Source organism: Saccostrea echinata, unplaced genomic scaffold (genome assembly GCF_033153115.1).
Source record: "Saccostrea echinata isolate AGI-Se365-2 ecotype Australia unplaced genomic scaffold, CSIRO_AGI_Sech_v1 ptg000033l, whole genome shotgun sequence".
NCBI lineage: Eukaryota > Metazoa > Mollusca > Bivalvia > Ostreida > Ostreidae > Saccostrea > Saccostrea echinata.
The window spans coordinates 21,688,757-21,708,031 of record NW_026889782.1 but is presented as its reverse complement, the minus strand read 5'-3'; the positions used below and the strand labels follow the sequence as shown (position 1 = coordinate 21,708,031).

At 32.6% G+C, this 19,275-nt stretch overlaps 1 protein-coding gene across 1 annotated transcript; it reads right to left on the bottom strand.

The window, feature by feature from the left end:
- Positions 1-1,685: 1,685 nt before the first annotated feature.
- Positions 1,686-18,976, bottom strand: LOC133198753 (signal peptide peptidase-like 2B). The gene is made up of 14 exons (XM_061334758.1): positions 18,897-18,976; positions 16,953-17,078; positions 15,904-16,095; positions 15,319-15,408; positions 14,623-14,762; positions 13,979-14,151; positions 13,623-13,716; positions 8,209-8,322; positions 5,545-5,626; positions 4,083-4,157; positions 3,650-3,818; positions 3,169-3,246; positions 2,508-2,668; positions 1,686-1,828 (listed from the first exon to the last, which is right to left on the bottom strand). The coding sequence occupies exons 1-14, from the start codon at positions 18,954-18,956 to the stop codon at positions 1,688-1,690; spliced, it is 1,695 nt and encodes a 564-aa protein (XP_061190742.1). The 5' UTR covers positions 18,957-18,976; the 3' UTR covers positions 1,686-1,687.
- Between the last annotated feature and the right edge of the window lie 299 nt (positions 18,977-19,275).

The following is a 19,275-nucleotide window of genomic DNA, read 5'->3' as shown; positions in this document are numbered from 1 at the left end:
CATCAGAGTGTTAAAAAACAAACTTTTTTGGCCTTATGTCATTTGATTGTACACCACTATATCATATCCACTAGAGTTTTACATAATAGAAACCAGTAATTTGATCAGTAATTTGATTTAAGAGTTATTGATTCAGTCCAAGCTCAAATATACCAAATACTTGTAAATAGGAACTTATATCTCATTATTTTCTGACACCTAATCACTACTTCCTATTGATCTTAATGAATTAAACACTTGGAAAAAGAGGCACATTTTCTAGGACTAACCTTTGGTAACAAGTTCAAACAAATTTATTTAATTCACTTTATCTTTTTAATGGAAACATTTTGAACATTAAATCCTGTTTCTTCAAGTCACTTCTATGCAAAGATAATGAAAATCTTGTATTATGGGGAGTTAAGTACTTCTCAAGAGCACCGATAGTACACATAATTTATTCTTCCAAGTTTACATATACAGTGAAACGTATCTAATTCAACATGCACTGGGAGACAAACTTCGTCTTTTGAATAGACAGGATGAAATGAGAATTTAAATGAAGGTTGGAATTCACAGTGAAACGGATTTCACAGGTTTCAGACTAGACAGTTTTCACTGTATTTTTTTCATATGACACAGTAATCAGGCATTTTTATGTCTTACATCTACATGTATAAAGGAAATATAGTAACAGATCACTGCAAAACATCTCAATTCAAGAAAAATACCTTCAAATATTTTACAATCTTTAATAAATAATAAGGCATTTTATACATAAAATCAAATGAGGAAAAAAATATGAAGTCTGTGAACAAAGAACCGGAATATTTTCTATCTGGATCATGATACTAACAGATAAGTAAACAAAATCAATGTAAAGAAATATGCCTAACCTAAAAGATGAATAAATGTTTTCAGAACTGCACATCTTCAAAATGTTTTAATATAAATAAAATACAAATGCTGCAGTTAAGCTTAAATACAGAGAAAAATACTCATAAAAATCAAACAAAATCAATAAATGTATTAATATTGATCATACGCAAAAATCTAAAAAAAATTACAAAATTAAAATAAAAATATTTATCCAAATGATTGAAATCCTACACGTAGCACTTGAAGATGGAATGGAATTTTAGTAGTTTTTACACAATCCACAGAGCAGACTTATTATTAAAAAAGAAAAAAATAATTGTGGACTTCATACACGTATGCACTCTCTTCAATAAAAAAAATAATAAACATGTATTCTAATGATTTTACACAGAAAATCTTTCTTATAATCATTTTTTTCATTCCATTGCCAATTTCTCTTATTTATATTACTGGAGTTTTTTTCAGAGCATACAATTTATACTACAATAATAAACAACAGTGCTAGGGATGGGATGATACACCTTCTTCGATAAGTATTATGATACTTGCAGTTAACTGGTTAGGTAATCTTTAAATAATTGTTTGTTTTCCCTCCCCCAACCTACTGAATAAAAATGGCCAAACTCAAACTTTTTTTATACCTTTGGAAAAATATTTCTTCACAAGTAAGAATAATATATTCATAGAAGCTGTATGAAGATATTTAACAAAAATTTAAAGTTATTTTATTTTGAATTTATACATGTATTTATATCTAAAATATTCATTTTAAATATTATCACAGATCTATAACTCTCCTGTGTTTGCTGCTAGATCCACCCCTCAAAAGTCATTTATTGATCAGCAGCCTGCTCTCACTCCCTCCACTGGAAGAGCTGCAACTGCTGTTCTGGTCGTCTATCCTGGCTGTTGTAACAGGCACCCCTGATTGGTCTTTGGTAGAGCTTGTGTCATCTTTCTTGTAATTTTCCTTTAAAAAATCATAGAAATTTAAAATATCATTATATGTTACATCTGTGCAAGTATAATTTTTGTGACAGTCAAATTACAAATGTATTCCTTTTAAAACAAAGAAAGCAACTTAATACTTGTAGCTTATGAAATAAATACAATTTTTTTAAAATATCTGAACTTTAAAAGGACAAATATAAATCATAGAAATGTTATCATTCCAATGCTACCTTTCAGTTTGGAAAACCACTTGAAAAAAATTAGAATCCAAAAAATCTATATCCTCCAAATTAAAATGTAAAGTTTTTCAAACAAAACATGTTAATTCAAGATCTGTAAAGACCAAGATACTTTAAGCTTTTTAAAACAAAAAACTGCTTTCTTTGTAGAAATGTAATTAATGTTGCAGCTATTGCAGAAAAAAATGTAAAACCTGTGTAAGCTGCAACTGTTAATTCCCATACTAATACACAAAGAAAAAGTTTTTCAAAAACATTTTACAGTTTATATTTATGTCTGTATAAAAAATCAAATAAAATAGGTGTAAGTACATTAAATATTGTATTAATTGACATGTACATTTTTGTATGTTTCATTCACACTGCATAAGAAATCTTTGGCTGTACATGTAAATATTTAACTATCTGTCTGAATGGGAGTACATTGAAACTAATGGTTGCAAATTGGAAAATTTTTACCTGTTTTGAAATACCAGTCCATAGGGAACCAGCTTCTCCTCTTATACAGCCAATCACAAATGTTGTTACAAGTGTAAATGGCACAAGGTACAACAAAGCTGGTTGGCCTTTGTCCATAAGATAAAGGGCAAGGAAGGTCACCACAAGACCAATAGCATATGCTGCAATAAAAGAAGATGGGGAAAATTGTAATTTTAAAATGCTGACCAGTAAATCTATTCAACAAGTCATATTATATTGATGGGAGTTCTTTTTTTTTTAATTAAATGTTCTATATATTGCTAAACACAAAAAATTTCAAAAGTTTGCTTTCTTTTAGAACCAAGGGATGCATGGTTCTGAAAGAAAATAACTCATATATTTATCCTATCGGAAATCATGATGGTTTGAAATCATTACTGTACAACTACATTAAAAAAAAGTGTTCTGTCAGATTTCAGAAAGGTTAATAAATATTTCAATGAATGAACAAGTTTTTCAGAAATGACTTTTAAAAAAAAAATCTTTCACAATATGTTTATCACTTTAGTAAAATGGTGATATACAGATTCTAACAAACTGTCTTATCTCATTTCAGAAATGAAAACTGAGGTGTCAGTGTAATACTACATTTTATGGTGAAAGCTATACAGCTATACCGAGTTCACAATCAGTATCTTACCTATAACAGTGGCTATGAAATAAATCCGTCTTGTGCCCACTCTGACATCAAATCTGTGGTTATAGCTGACCAGTAAACCTTAGAAGAAATGATCTATTATTAAGATGCAGGTTCTTTATGTTCTATGTTACTACTACTTACAACAATTTACAAAAGTTAAAATAGAACAAAAAAAAATGCAATTATCTTTCTAAACATTATTGGTAAAGAGAATTTTTTTTTTGTAAGTGATAAACTGTGAATGCATGAAAATTGTAACCAGAATTGATTGACTTATTCATTTATTCAGTAAGAATTCTGAGTAAAACAATAACATCTCCTATAAATGCATTTACTATCACCCTACTAATCTAAATACAGCTGATTTTTTTTTTAAAAAGTGAGAAGTGAAGAATCCATAGTATTAAAACACTTTAAAAATGAAATGAAGAGTTACTTCCCTTTATTCAAAGAAAAAACTTTTTCAGAACTTGAAACCTACCAGGAACGATGATGTCACCAAAGCCCAGTAAAGAGTACGGCAGATTACACACGTTCATCAGCGAACTGCCAAGGCGAGGAACCTTAAACACCATGGGGATCTGTTCCCCTGATGACGACCCCCCTGAGGACCCTCCAGTGGCTACTTTTACCATCACACTTTCTCCGTTCTAAAATAAGAAAGTTTTTTTTGTTTTTTTTTTTCGAAAAAAATTGGAGTATAAGTAGAGCCTTTACTAGATAATTATGAACTACATTTAAAATTGTATGAATTCATCTACTTGTAATTTTATTCAAATGATTTGTTACTAAGCATTGTGTCAAGATAAAATTACATGAGGGAAATGCCACGTTGTGAAAATAGTAATGCTCATTTTCTTCTAAATTATATGTATGGGAAACAGTTTTCTGAATAAAAGAAGAATTTCACTCACAGAGGTAAAGTAGGGTGTAATGAAGACAAAGAAAATGTCATACAAAAATAACAGCACCATCAGTATGACACAGATCTGGAAAAATAACACATTGAATATACATCATAAATTTGGCACTTTTTTGTATTTTAATTTTTTGTAGAAAACCTTGTTGCATTTACTGATACATGTCACCATACACTGAACAATATTGAGTACAAACACCTTCTCAGTACAGTTAAGGTGCCAAATGAAATATCGGCAAATTTTTTAGATAGAAAATACATTCTTTACAAGAATGGGCGTTTCTTTATAGGACTTTACCATTATCAGACAAATGCAATGTGCTTGAAATCTACATGTTGACGACGGTTAGACTTGTCACATGATGTGGCAGTCACGTGATATTAGCAAATATACCTGAAATATTGAGGTCATCTATAAATTCTAATATTGCAACCTGGCATAACCAAGTTAAAAATCTAAATTTAACATATAATTATTTTCAACACACTTTGTAGTTTGTGAAAAGTGCTTCGAACCTATATAGATTCTACTATCTAATTGCTAAAATTACATTTGTTAGACCGTATGTTGAATATTTTGCTGGTCAAGTACATTAAATATAGATATAATTAATTCATTTGCAAGATTTCAACAGCTTCGCAGCACTTTTCAAATATCTTCATACTTCTTGAGTTTATGTGTAAAAGCTTGTCATAATTCATTGAGGGTATGCCCTTGCAATATATCGATTTATGACGACCCTTCTATTACCCTTCAATGAATCTGCATACAAGTATACGACAGTATCACTTGTCTAGGGAATGTACGGGAAGTATATGAATAAAATCATAAAATAGACATCGCATCCAAGTTAACGGCCTCTTATATATCTACAATTTTTATTTTATTTAATTACAAAATACATTTTTCATTGTATAAATATAACTTGATCCGCCTCTCACTGCATACAAACTGCGTCAAATTTTACGATATGACATCACATTGACAAGTGCATTGCGATCAGTGAATCGTTTAAATATTGCTGTGTGGGATTTAACCAGCGACAATAATGCATGCACTAGTTAGTATTGATGTAGTTTAAAGCTATTCAACAGTTTAAAATAGAAATCATTTCATTCTGTGGTAATTTGAAGAACTTATATTTTTGTGTGATGTCATAGTAAGCATTTCCCGTATAAATTAGGCCCCGCCTCCTTACTGCAGCCTTAACTGTGCTGCATTCCTTTCACATTCTGCGTAAGATTATTATGGCAAACTGTTTTTCTTAGCATGTACAGAATAACATGCTTATAAAGAATTGATGCTTATAACAGTATAACAAATTGAAGCTTAAAGCAAAGTGATTTTCATTCCCCTTGGCTTTGAAATATAAACATTATGAATATTAAGAACATATAGCGGATAAAACAAATTATGGATTTTAACGAACAGTACTGATCACTAGCTGTCACTTTACCTTTAAGTTTGGCAGGTGTAGTGTCTTTAGCATATTTACACAGAATGCCACACCTAGGATGTCCTGTAATACCCAGGCATAACTGAAACAAAAGAAAAGTTTACACAAGATGAAACACTTCCTTTAAGTTTGGCTTAATGGTGGCTTATAGGTCCTTAATGATGGTTTAATGGTTGTCTTTAAGTCACCATTAAGCACCTTTAAGCTACATTTAAGTAATAAATACACCACCATTAAGTAACCATTAAGCCATCTCAAAGTCCTTAATAGATGCTTAAAGGTAGCTTAATGGTGGCTTATAGGTGCTTAATGGTAGCTTCTAGACAATCATTAAGTCACCATTAAGCCACCATTAAGCCAGACTTATAGGTGCTTAATGTCCAAACTCCATTAAGCTACCATTAAACCACCTTTAAGCCACCATTAAGTCACCATTACGCAGTCGATAAAACTGCTTTTACGGGTTAAATATTATTTTTATAATGATTTCTTCACAAAAATTATAAATGTTGAGTTTATACATTTGTTAATTCAGCGAAAATAATGTAAAAGAAAGAAAATTTTTAAAAAAATAAATGAAAAAAAAAAAGCATTCCCAACAGGATTCGATCCCACGACCTTTAGATTGGAGGGCGAACGCTTTAACTGCTGTGCTATCGAAGCTGTTGAAATTGGAGTGAAATATAAAACCTTTATTTTTAACAAAACTTGTTTGGAATGGTTACAGGTACCGTACATGTATTTATTTTCCTGATGTTTATATTTATTAATCTATAATACGAATAATTATATTTATACATATGTATATATTTTAAAAAAGAAATTTTGATAAAGTTTTATATTACGTTAATATTTCTTAACCGTGGACCGGAGTTCGGTGTGATGGTGTGAAACAACTTTTTGATTTTAAGTAACTGAATTCCTTGTTCCGTTATTCGCCGATTTATAAGCATGAAAAGATTGAAATTCCACAGATATAACAAAATTTTGTTATTAAAAAGGAATATATCATCGAAAGAGAACGATTGGGGGGAAAAAACAGATTATAGTTCTTATAAATATGCTGCGGATATTTACGATTTTTGACAATCTTTGCGTAACAATTAAGTTATAAAATATTTTTGTAACATATCTTCAGTTTTAGTTCTTTTTATATCATTATGGGTATCAAAATAATTGTCTTTTTGTGTACAATCATAATTTCTAATTTGTTATATGCTTGCGTAAATTTTAAGTTTTGTAAAAAATAGATCATCAAAATCTATCATTGTACGTTCCCGTGTATAGTTTCCTGTTAATTGACCGGGGACTGGTGGGGACACCTAATTAAGGTCTATTGTCTAACTAGTTGATATACTGTACACTGATTATTTTACCCCGCTTCTCAATGTGTATAAATCTGGTCGGATACCCTGTTTAATCTGATCGGCTGTTCTTCTGAAAATTGATTTTGAAATAACAATCATTGAAGACCGACTATATTTTGATCAATTCTTACTTCTGCATTATTTTAAATAAATTCTTACTTCTGCATTATTTTAAATAAATTCTTACTTCTGCAGTATTTTAAAAGAAAGGAAAAAATAATGGCACTTAACCACGAATTAATTCAAATTATTCATGAATTAATTCAAAGATTGGCAATATAATCTATACCTATATATTTTTTTTTATATCTTAAACTTTTCTCTACCCAAAGAAAAATTAAGATACAGAGATATTCCAGAAGAAAATGACTATAATTACATTTCCTATGAATTCGGCAGTGGAACGTACGTGGCTCTCCAAACACGAAAGAAAAATATGTGATTTTTTAAAAAAATTAATATATATTATGTATTTATGGATAAAAATAATTTTAAAACAAGTATTCAAATAAACTGATTTTAGGGAGCAAAAATTTTAAGGCATTTGATGAAGCTGTTCTCAGTTCCCGAGTTTATACGCATTGACAAAGATGTTAGAAATAGCGAGAAAAAAATTATGAATTGAATAAGTATTTGCGGAAATGATACTGAAACAACTTCAAACTTAACAAGTTAGTTTAAAGACCTGATACTGGATGCGTTAAGGTGGTTTAATTAAGTTTGGACAATAAGTCACCATTAAGCTGCAGCTTAAAGGTGACTTAATGGTAGCTTAATGAAGTTTGGACATTAAGCACCTACAAGCTGCAGCTTAATGGTGGCTTAAAGGAATTAACTTCTATAAGCCACCATTAAGCTACCATTAAGCCACCATTAAGCGATTGCTTAAAGATGGTCTTTCGTCCTGTGTTAGTTACTCGTATTTTCATGTAAAGGGAAAGAGGATTCTTATACTTTGAAATACAAGAACATTTTTCCCCCAGAGCTGTGGTACTATATATAATTAGGATTATTTCAATAATATCTGAAAGAGTCATTTTACTCATCACAGAATTTTTTCAAATAATCCAGTTTTGATGCAATTTTTACACACGGTAACATATAATAACAGGAGGCGAAAAAGAAATATTTGTACATCACAGTGCATTTGAATCCTTGAAAATGAATTGCATCAAAGTAGTAATTTTTCTCTTCACTGGGCTTAAATCATTTACTTCAATTCACATTTTCTTTACAGTGTACCCAAATATTTAAAATTTTAAACAAAATCTTCAAATAATGTTAATGTCTATAATACCTTTCTTTTCTTTGAATTCCCCAAAACACGGCCACACCTAAGCAGAGCAGAACCAAAATTATGTCCCTATAAAATGGTCGCTGTTTTAAGAATGGAATTTTATTGGCAGGTAATCTACAAATAACAAAAAAAATCATTCACGTATTATATTATAAGTATTTTTTAACTATGATGAGCCCCATGAACATGTTCACCATAGACTATCGTACTAATATAACAAGCAAATTCAGAATTCAAGGTCAGAGCATGAGGTCAAATAGAATAATACTTTCCAAAAAGTGTGAAATGCTCGAGTAATGCACCTGTGAAAAATATAAATGTCCTGTCTCTTCTTATTAATAAGCAAAAGTATGGTCAAAACTACAGCTGTGGAACAGTACATCAAATGTCTAGGTCAAGGTCATAAGGTCAAAAAATATTTAGTTTCTGAAATGTGTTGACATATTAGGTTACATGTACAATACATACATGTAAAAACCATAAAAGCCCTATCTTTTCTCATTCCAAAATTGCTATAAATATTAAAAATTTGGAAAAGTAGATTAAACTTAAAGAACAAGGCCAGGGGGACAAAATTCACAGTATATCTGGAAAAGTTTGAATACAGGTAATAATCATTTGAAATATGAATGTCCAATCTTCTCTCATTCAATAGTTAATATGACCAATGATAAAACTTCTTACAATTAGGTCAAACTTCAAGGTCAAAGTCACAGATCAAATTTCCTTGTACATTTGGAAAGGTCTTCTCACATGTAATCCACAAGTGAAATATAAAAGTCCCATCTCTACTTATTCAAATCAATATGACCAATGTCTGTGTTTCTATGACAGACCAAAAGCTGGATAGACAGATGGACTAACAGACAAACCAGTGAGATTTAATGTTCTTTTGCTTTCGTGAAGGTAGGGAACAATAAGTAACTAGAAAAAAATGTCAACCTGTACAGTACACTGAATACTAAGTCTAGATCTGTTCTTCGAAAAACAGAAAGGGGGAGGGGAGGGACATGTAAGTCAATTTCTTTCAGTGACATATATATGACTCTCCTTCCTGGTTTTTTTAAAGGGGGCATGAGTGTTGTCTTCGGGTGGTGGCAAAGGCATTTTTTTTAACTTTTCATAATCATCTAATAATTTTGCAAATCTCAGGGGGATCCAGACATACCCTTCCCACAGATCCATACAATGATTTGAAATATTGTCTTCAGTTAGAACATACATGTATATTTATACAAGTATTAGAGTTATTTTAATTTAATACTTTAGATTGGTTAATAAAGCAATTTATTAAAAAGTATATAAATGCTTAATTACCTAATTCCACTTTATTCCAATTTTACAAGTTTTATGTTAAAGTCCCATGAAAAGCTTCAGTTAAAATAAGAGTTATTACCATTTATTCAAAGTGCCATACTGTACAGTGATTCTTTATGATGAAAGTACATGTATTAAGGCATGCTGTGAATATTATGTTTTATTATACATGTACAATTGATTTATTCCCAACTCTCCAATTTGCTAGAGATGTAAATTACCACTATTTAGTATGTAATTATAAATTCCATAAATAATTTATTCTTTTGTTCGAACTCTTGAATTACAAATAGAGGACTTGTAAAAAATGTTGTAGAACAACTGCATCATAGCATCCAAACATTGACACAGGGGTCATTAATTCCCGAAACATATAAATCAAATATTGCACTAAAATTGTCCCATGAAAGGCCCCACCATAAACCTAGATCCTGATTCTAATGTTTCAATGTGTAGTACTGGCACTATGCAATCATCCTGGAAATGACAGTGCTCCTACATGAGCAATACATATCTAACCAAACGATATGGTTGTCAATGATATCCATTGAATGCATTGAAGAAATTAAAAATAATGAAATGAATCAGAGCATTTCTGAAATAAATATTTTTCTTTTAATTTTAATTTTATTTTTACCAAATCTATGTGGGGAGGGGGGTGGGGGGGGGGGGGGTATTTTTAGTATGGAGGAAAATTTTAAAAAAGTAGGTTTACTTTGCCTTTAAATAGGTACAAGAAACTTCACGTGGAAAAAGGGTGAATTAAAATCTTATATTACAGTATGAAAAAATTACAAGAGGCCCAAGGGCCTTAACGGTCACCTGAATATAATACAACAATTTCGAAGTAAAATACACTGATAGATGAAGCAATGTGCCCTAAAGCAAGAGAAGTAGGAAGATCAGGATCAACAAAATAATTAGTCTAGTATTCAGTATCAACTCATAAATTAAGTTCTAATCTGTCCCCCACTTAACACTATCACCATGCAGACTATTGACAAACTATTAGTGCTTCTGTACTATTTTTATACCCATATTAAGACCTCTAGCATTGATCTCTCTTATGGTCTTTGAAGAACTTTTAATAAGATAAGTTATTTTTGTCTCATTTTTATTTATCCATTACTTACAGGTCTACCTGATTATTAAAACTAAGAAAGTACTTTTTTAATTATACGATAAACATTCTTGCATAATTATCTTATTCTATTAACCTTTCAAATACATTATTTACAGTGATTAATTATCAAAGGTGAATGGAAAAGGGGAATAACTTCTCTCAGTAGAATACAAATTAATAGAGCCCTGCCCAGGACCAGAATGCTTAGACGAATGGTCCAGATGTTTAAAAATCTGGTAGAAATACACTTACTCATATCATTTAAACTTTTACTCAGTTTGCTTCCGATATGCCAGAAGCAGAGAAGAATTTCACAGGTACAATGCATTTTCACTACATATTCAACAAAGCCTTACCCTAACACCAGAACCCAAGACCAAAGGTCAAGAAATTTACAAATTTGGAAGAGTTACCCTCATCATCATAACTATGGACTTCAAAGAATTAACACTTTTCCACTATATTATCAAAAGCCCCCCCCCCTTCGTTATGCCAGAACCCCTCACCCTAGGACCACAAGATTTAAAAATTCTGTTTAAAGCTCCCATTTTCATCATAGCTAAGCAATTTATTTATCAGCTCAACACTAAGGAGCAGACAGGATTAATTAATGATTAATTAATAGAATTAATGCTTTTTCACTATATAATCAATAGAGCCCCCCCCCCCTCCTCAAGAACCCCAAAAGCTGAGGCCATATATTTAAAAATTTTGGAAGAGGCATCCTTGTCTATTATAATCATGCACTTAGTTTGTTTAAATAATCTCCAGTAGCAGAGAAGAAGATTTTCAAAGAATCAATGCATTTTCACTATATAATCAATAGAGCCCCACCCTAACACCAGAACCCCTGACCCTGGGGCCATGAAATTCACAATTTTTGAAAAGGCATCCTTATGCATTATAATTCACTTAGTTTGTTTAAATGGTCTCCAGTAGCAGAGAAGAAGATTTTCAAAGAATCAATGCATTTTCACTATATAATCAATAGAGTCCCACCCTAACACGAGAAACCCTGACCCTGGGGCCATGGATTTCATAATTTTGGAAGAGGCACTTTTGCTCATCATAACTATGTACTTAGTAACTTTATTTAATACCCAGGAGCAGAGAAGAAGATTTTCAAAGAATTAAAGCATTTTCACTATATAATCAATAGAGCCCCACCCTAACACCAGAACCCCTGACCCAGAAGCCATGGCTTTCACAATTCTGAAAGAGGCACTCTTGCTCATCATAACTATGTACTTAGTTTATCACCTTAATGCCCAGGAGCAGAGGAGAAGATTTTCAAAGAAATAATGCATTTTCACTATATAGTTGATAGAGCCCCGCCCTAACACCAGAACCCCTGACGCTGGGGCCATGAATTTCACAATTTTGGAAAAGGTACTCTTGCTCATTATAACTATGTACTTAGTTACTTTATTAAATATCCAGAAGCAGAGAAGAAGATTTTCAATGAATTAATGCATTTTCACTATATAATCAATAGAGCCCCGCCCTAACACCAGAACCCCTGACCCTGGGGCCATGAATTTCACAATTTTGAAAAGGCACTTTTGCTCATCATACCTATGTACTTAGTTACTTTATTTAATACCCAGGAGCAAAGAAGAAGATTTTCAAAGAATTAATGCTTTTTCACTATATAATCTATAGAGCCCCGCCCTAACACCAGAACCCCTGACCCTGGGGCCATGAATTTCACAATTTTGGAAGAGGCACTCTTGCTCATCATAACTATGTACTTAGTTCTTTTAATTAATACCCAGAAGCAGAGAAGAAGATTTTCAAAGAATTAATGCATTTTCACTATATAATCTATAGAGCCATGCCCTAACACCAGAACCCCTGACCCTGGGGCCATGAATTTCACAATTTTGGAAGAGGCACTCTTGCTCATCATAACTATGTACTTAGTTCCTTTATTTAATACCCAGAAGCAGAGAAGAAGATTTTCAAAGAATTAATGCATTTTCACTATATAATCTATAGAGCCACGCCCTAACACCAGAACCCCTGACCCTGGGGCCATGAATTTCACAATTTTGGAAGAGGCACTCTTGCTCATCATAACTATGTACTTAGTAACTATATTTAATACCCAGGAGCAGAGAAGAAGATTTTCAAAGAAATAATGCACTTTCACTATATGATCTATATAGCCCCACCCTGAGGCCAGAACCCCTGACCCTGGGGCCATGAATTTCACAAATTTTGGAAGAGGCACTCTTGCTCATCATAACTATGTACTTAGTAACTTTATTTAATACCCAGGAGCCGAGAAGAAGATTTTCAAAGAAATAATGCACTTTCACTATATGATCTATATAGCCCCACCCTGGGGCCAGAACCCCTGACCCTGGGGCCATGAATTTCACAATTTTGGTAGAGGGCTCAATGCTTATTACAATGATGCCAACAGTTTGACTGCTTGATGTCCAGGAGTAAAGAAGAAGATTTTTAAAGATTGCTTTATTTTTGGTGGTTTTAGCCCCACCCCTCAGGCCCCAGGGGGGCAGGGACCATGAAATTCACAATTTTTGTTCCCCTTCACCTATAGATGCTATATACCAAATTTGGTTGAAATTGGTTGAGCGGTTCTAGAGAAGAAGTTAAAAATGTTCAAAAGTTAACGCACGACGGACAACGCACGACGACGGACGAAAACAGATAGCAATAGGTCACCTGAGTGACTCAGGTGACCTAAAAATTGAAAAAAAAACATAACTATTTTAGAGAACAAATTTGCACCCAAAGAAAAAGCTACACCTGTAGTAGTATGTATAATAGTCCTTTTTTTCTTAGAATGCAATACGTGGCTTTTTCACTAATATATTCACATCCATATAGGTGGGATTTTTTTTCTTTTTTCCATGCATATTGCCCTGAGATTAACATGTCTTTATATAAACAATTGGGCCCTCAGTGTCTCGTCTTGTAATTAAATCTGTAACACTTCTATAACTACCTCGCCTCCCATGGTATTTTGCTCCATAATGGCTCCACACAGGCAAATAGACCGGCTGTTCCGGCCAAACAAAACAGAGCTATCACCACATACACTGTAGAATATAAAAATATTAACTTGAACATCTCATTGTTGTTTGAATAAAGTTTAACTATGGTGCCATGGTATATACATGTTTATAATTATATATATTTTAAACATTTGGATAAATATGTGTTCTTTTGTAAAGAGGAATGTAAAAGGCTAGAAGCCCCAATGATTTAAAAAGGTAATTAAAACATTTTTATTTCCCACTTTTATACAGTTGTAGCAATTAAATATGCCAGCTAGTACATTTTTCAGTTAGAACTACTTACCAAGATAATCATAGAAGAAATACAGAAGAATGAGGAAGGTACAGACAAAAAAGAAGAAGACGATGATCATTGGTACGGAGATGTCCAGCTCCTCTTCATCATCATCGCTGTTGTCATCAGCTCCCAATCTCCCAGATTTTTTCCCCGAGTCTTTTGATTTTGGTTTTTTCAAACTATAGAAATTTACATGTATATCACAATTGCTTACTGTTAATATTATTGTTTTTATTACACATTTGAATCTGTGACTTGCATAAATCCTTTCCATTTTCAGATGTAAATCATCCATTTAGCAGAAAAAAATTCTGAACCTCCATAATTTAGTGAAAAAAATGCTCTTTTTTTACATTTACTGACATTATATTGTATCCAAAATCCAGCAATAAGTGATTATCCCAAATCATTTCATAACAATACTATAAGTCATGCCTAGCAATACTCAATTTTCCCCAATTCTTAATTTCAGTAGCAAAACTTACCCCCTTACCAACAATATCTAATTCCCACATCAACTCTCTCAAAAGCATATCTAACCCCTTACCCAACAATACTGAATTCCTCTCAAACTCTTTCTTCAGTGATACCCTACTCTCTCACCTGATGTTCTAGCAATAAGAACCTCTCCCTGTTACATTAACTCTTACCCTGAAGTTTTGACCACTCCTGCCCAGTATCCCCCCACAGTGATACACAGCATGGCCAGAAGAAAGATGACCACAATACAGGGATCAAAGCCACTGCTGTCTGGAGCTACCAACATCACCTCCACTTCTGAGCCCTCTCTCTGCAATGATAAAGACAAAAAAACCTTAATATAGTGACAAAATGAAGAAGCTTCAACTCTGCAATTTTTTTTTCTATTTTCTGATTTGTCCATCATGATCAGAAATTGTAAATGAAGGACCCCCCCCCCCCCCTAAAAAAAAATACAGCCTAAGAACAGTACAATAGGGCATCTTCATGTTGGCTATACAATACCAGAAGTAGACATGGTAGATAAAAAGTATGTATACATTTCTGTTTCCATCTAAGTAAGTATCTCATTCATGCCAAATTTAAAATGTATGGTTCTGAAGTTTTTTTGTGCAGGTTAATTACTTCATTCTCATAGTTCTTGATATACAACATGTTCAATATATTTTAGAACATACTTCTTCATGTTTACAAAGAATCCGGTTTATGAAACAGGAAACGTTTCAGTTATAACTTATTCTCTCCATCCAGTGTCAACTGACAAGAAAAAATGCAGCTGCTGCTTTTCAAATATTTCTTCTAAGGGATACTGGTCAGCTATAACCACACTATAGTGAAAAAAAATCATGTTTAAGTGCTTGTATTACCAAAATGTCCTGAAAGTCTGTACTTTTGATGCTGGCCACAATGATGTTGATCGTGTTATAGTCCGACGTCTGGTTAGCCCCTGGGTATATCTGTAAATTATAAATTGTCATACAGTTTGTACATTTTAAACATATCAAATCAGAAGGCGACTTTTATAAAAAGTCTTAGATAAACTAAACTCTGATTATGAGAAGAGCTGTATTTTACAACAAGTGCAATACAAAGCAAAGCATCCCATTGCAAACGAGCACATCAATCCTGATGCGAGGGGATAAAAAAAAATCAGAGATTGTATACAGTGGACACTGTCTAATCCAACACCTGGGTAATCCATTTCACTGGGAATTAATGTTAACCTTTATTTAAATTCCCAATTAACTGTTTTTCTACGTTCTTTAAACTGTGCAATCTGTCTATAATGTACTGTAACAGTATAATATTTTAATATTCTCAATTAAAAAAATAGGCTTGTGGTCAATACATTTAAAATTTGTACCCATAATATATACACAAAGTTTAAACAAAGTAAAAATTTATCTGATGCCCTAGCTAACTCCTTCTTGTTTCCTAGTTCCCCCTCCTACCTTGTTCTTGGAGATAATCAATATCCCTGCTGCTTCATGTCTCTTGGCCATCATGGCTTTTTCTGTGAATGTACATGTCCGATTTCCTCTGGCAATGGCCACAATTTTGCCTTTAACGTTGGTGTCATTGGTGTAAACCCCACTGGAAAAACAGCCTTCATCCTGGGACAAGTTAACTAGGTCATAAGCCCTCTGTACAAAGAATGAGTAAGCTAAGAAAAGACTTAATCTGTTCCGTATATACTTGCCTAAAGGTCAAAGTTAAATTTTGGTCCAAAACTCTACATCAGACTTATTAGAATCCTAGAAAATTCAGTATTTTTCTGGATGAGGATATATATTTAAAAATATATACATTTTGTAAAATTTGCAATGATAATCATTTACATAATTTACAAATGTCAGAACTTTAAACTAATGCAGGAAAGGAGAGATCTAAGATTAGATTGTAATTATGCTTACAACACAAGTACTTTCAGATTTAAATGATCTTATCTTGTAAATAATAGTCTCAATTATTAATGTTATGCCCCAAAACATATTTTGAAACACAGGTATTAAATATTATAGAAAATTTGAAATTGGTAACAGATTCTGGCCAAAAAACATACTGACTTAAAAGGAAGTCAGGGGTAAATTCCTCAAATATAATCTGATAAGCTTTAAAAGTGAACCAACTTATAAGAGAGTATATAAATTAATGTATGTGTATGAATGGAGCACTTTGTTAACAAGGTTTGACTATAATTATTACATTCTGTTTTAACATTTTGTATGTTACAATTTCTTGTTCCAACTACAGTTCTTTTGTAAGATTTATATATAATACATGTAATTATAATATTACAAAATTTCATAATAGACTGGACTGCTGATAATGTTCACAGCTTGAGCTCAGCAGCTGTGGTTTGCTACATGTAATTTATCTTTGCCACTGGGAAAAAAAACAGAGTGAATACTGTGTTGGATTTATTCAATCAACTTTCCATTATTTTCTTTATAAATTGCTAAATGTAGATTAACTTTTGTATTGTTTTTATAATACCTACAGCCTGCGACTTCTCCTCTGGGAGAGAATGGAAGAGTGGATTGTACAGTATACAGAAATGGTCACCCCATTCAGTATGGGAGGAATTCAGCCTGGCAAAAATTACACCATTGCCGTCACACACAACCTAAAACAGATGATACACATGTAATTATATTATCGTGATAAAAAGTTACATGGGGCCTATTGTCAATCACATATTTTAACACACTTAAGTTTGAATGGGCAAGGCACGGAAACTTCTTAATTGAAAAAGCAAATTGAAAATTAAGTATCACAAAAAAAGTGAAAAGTTTCCTCCTGCTTAATGTAATTTGACCCACAGTAATGATAATAACTATCTCATAGTTAGTCACCTTGCACTATAAAACGTATATATAATAATTGAGTCATGTTCAATCGATATGCTTTGAATTATATATTGCTTGAGGACCATGATAATTGTAATTCAAACATATTTCAATAAACATTTTACAAATTTTTAAAAGGAATACCGGTATTACTTTTGCAGTTTTTCTTTTTTCAAAAGGATTTATTCTAACTACATGTAAACCCATGATATCATATTCCTTATGTTTACAACCTTGTGATCTTAACATGAATAAGTATCAGTGCTGCTATTCATGCAGACATTATACATGTATTTCCTGATTCTCTGCTTCTGTGCACTCAGAAACATCAAACAGGGCTGGAGAATATGCAGGAATCTGACAAGAGTTGAACTGTTATATCACTGAATGCTCTACTCTGTGAGGCAATAGGTCCTTCAAGGTATTCTACCCAGTCAGATAAGGGTGCAACGATAAACCGTTTGACGGTATATCGCGGTATATTTTTCCATGGTTGTCACAACTCAAAGATCTACCTAACAATCCAATTCAAGTTAACAAAATGTTATTTTAATTATTTTGTATTATTTTAAACATTTTGTATAACCCTGTCAAGTTTAAAAAAATATGATGGCAAACTTGAAAGACTTTTTAACCTCAGTTGTCATGTATCATGATACATGTACGTATCGTATCTTGAACTGAATACTGTGATACGTATCGTATCGTGAGGTTAGTTTATCGTTGCACCCCTACAGTCAGATAAACTTCATCCTGACCCCCCTCCCCCAAGTTAATGTTTCTGCTTGAAAAAAAATAAAATAGACCTATATTGATCCCTTAAGCCTGGACACTTCATTTCATTTTGAATATTTACCCTTAAGTCTTAATCATGGAGAGCAACCAAATGAATTGAAATTATTTTGATAAACCTAAATTTGAACAAGGAAACACATCATTCTGTGGATCCACATGACTCAACAGATTTATCAATAAAGCAATAAAAACAGCAACCAGCGAGCTTCGCTAGGCAAGTATGCTTGCAAAGCTCGGAGCCAGTTTTCATTGCTTCCTGTTGATATAACTCCTGTGGTGGATCCAACATATGAACCTGCAAGCAGGGACCTATATGTATACTAACGTTGTAGTATGCATTAGGTCTCTGATCATGCAAATAAACTAGTTGCCTTACATATCACAGGTACATTTGAATTGTACAAGTATTTTTTCTCTCTATAAGATCGAATTCTAGTCATTTCAGATTGTTATTCCGAGATTCTTACTCTAACTCCAGTCTTTTTTTCTTTATTTCGACATGAAGGGGGGGGGGGGGGGAGTCCAAAATCAAACAATATAAGGAGGAATCTCTGATTAAAGTGTAGTTCGTGGATAAGAGAGGTGTGTTTTCAATACTCAGTCTAATCTTCCTAGATAACAGATATCTCTCCAACGCCATTTTGCGAAAGAGACATTGTCAACTCATTGAACTGCCAGGTACTGTGGGGTCATAAAACAACTCCCACCTGTTAACGGAGGAAGAAATATAATACACATAGGGGCTATACTGTACCTTAATCATTATAAGCATCTATTCAGAATAATTCTATAGACTTTACCTTGTCGATTCCACAAAAACATAAAATTATAAGAAGACTCGTAAAGTTTGTTAATCCCATGTTTACGTTTTTATTCTTCCTTTGTGCTGCACTTTCACTTTGCACGAGCTTGCGCACTTGACATTTAAAGAAAGACAACTCAAGATCTCTCGAGATTTCTTTCTTTACTCGGGATATTACAGAGTTATCTGCCCATTAATCATTTAAGTTTTACAAAGATCCGAGGTTTAAAAAAAGCAGCCCTGATCACAGGGGGCTTGCCAGGTAATGTTTGCCCTTTTTATAGTAGGAGTAACTGTATATTTACAGAAGGCATATATTTTGTGACAACTGACGAGGCCCTTGGATATGCTCTGATATGAAAAATTTAATTAAATAG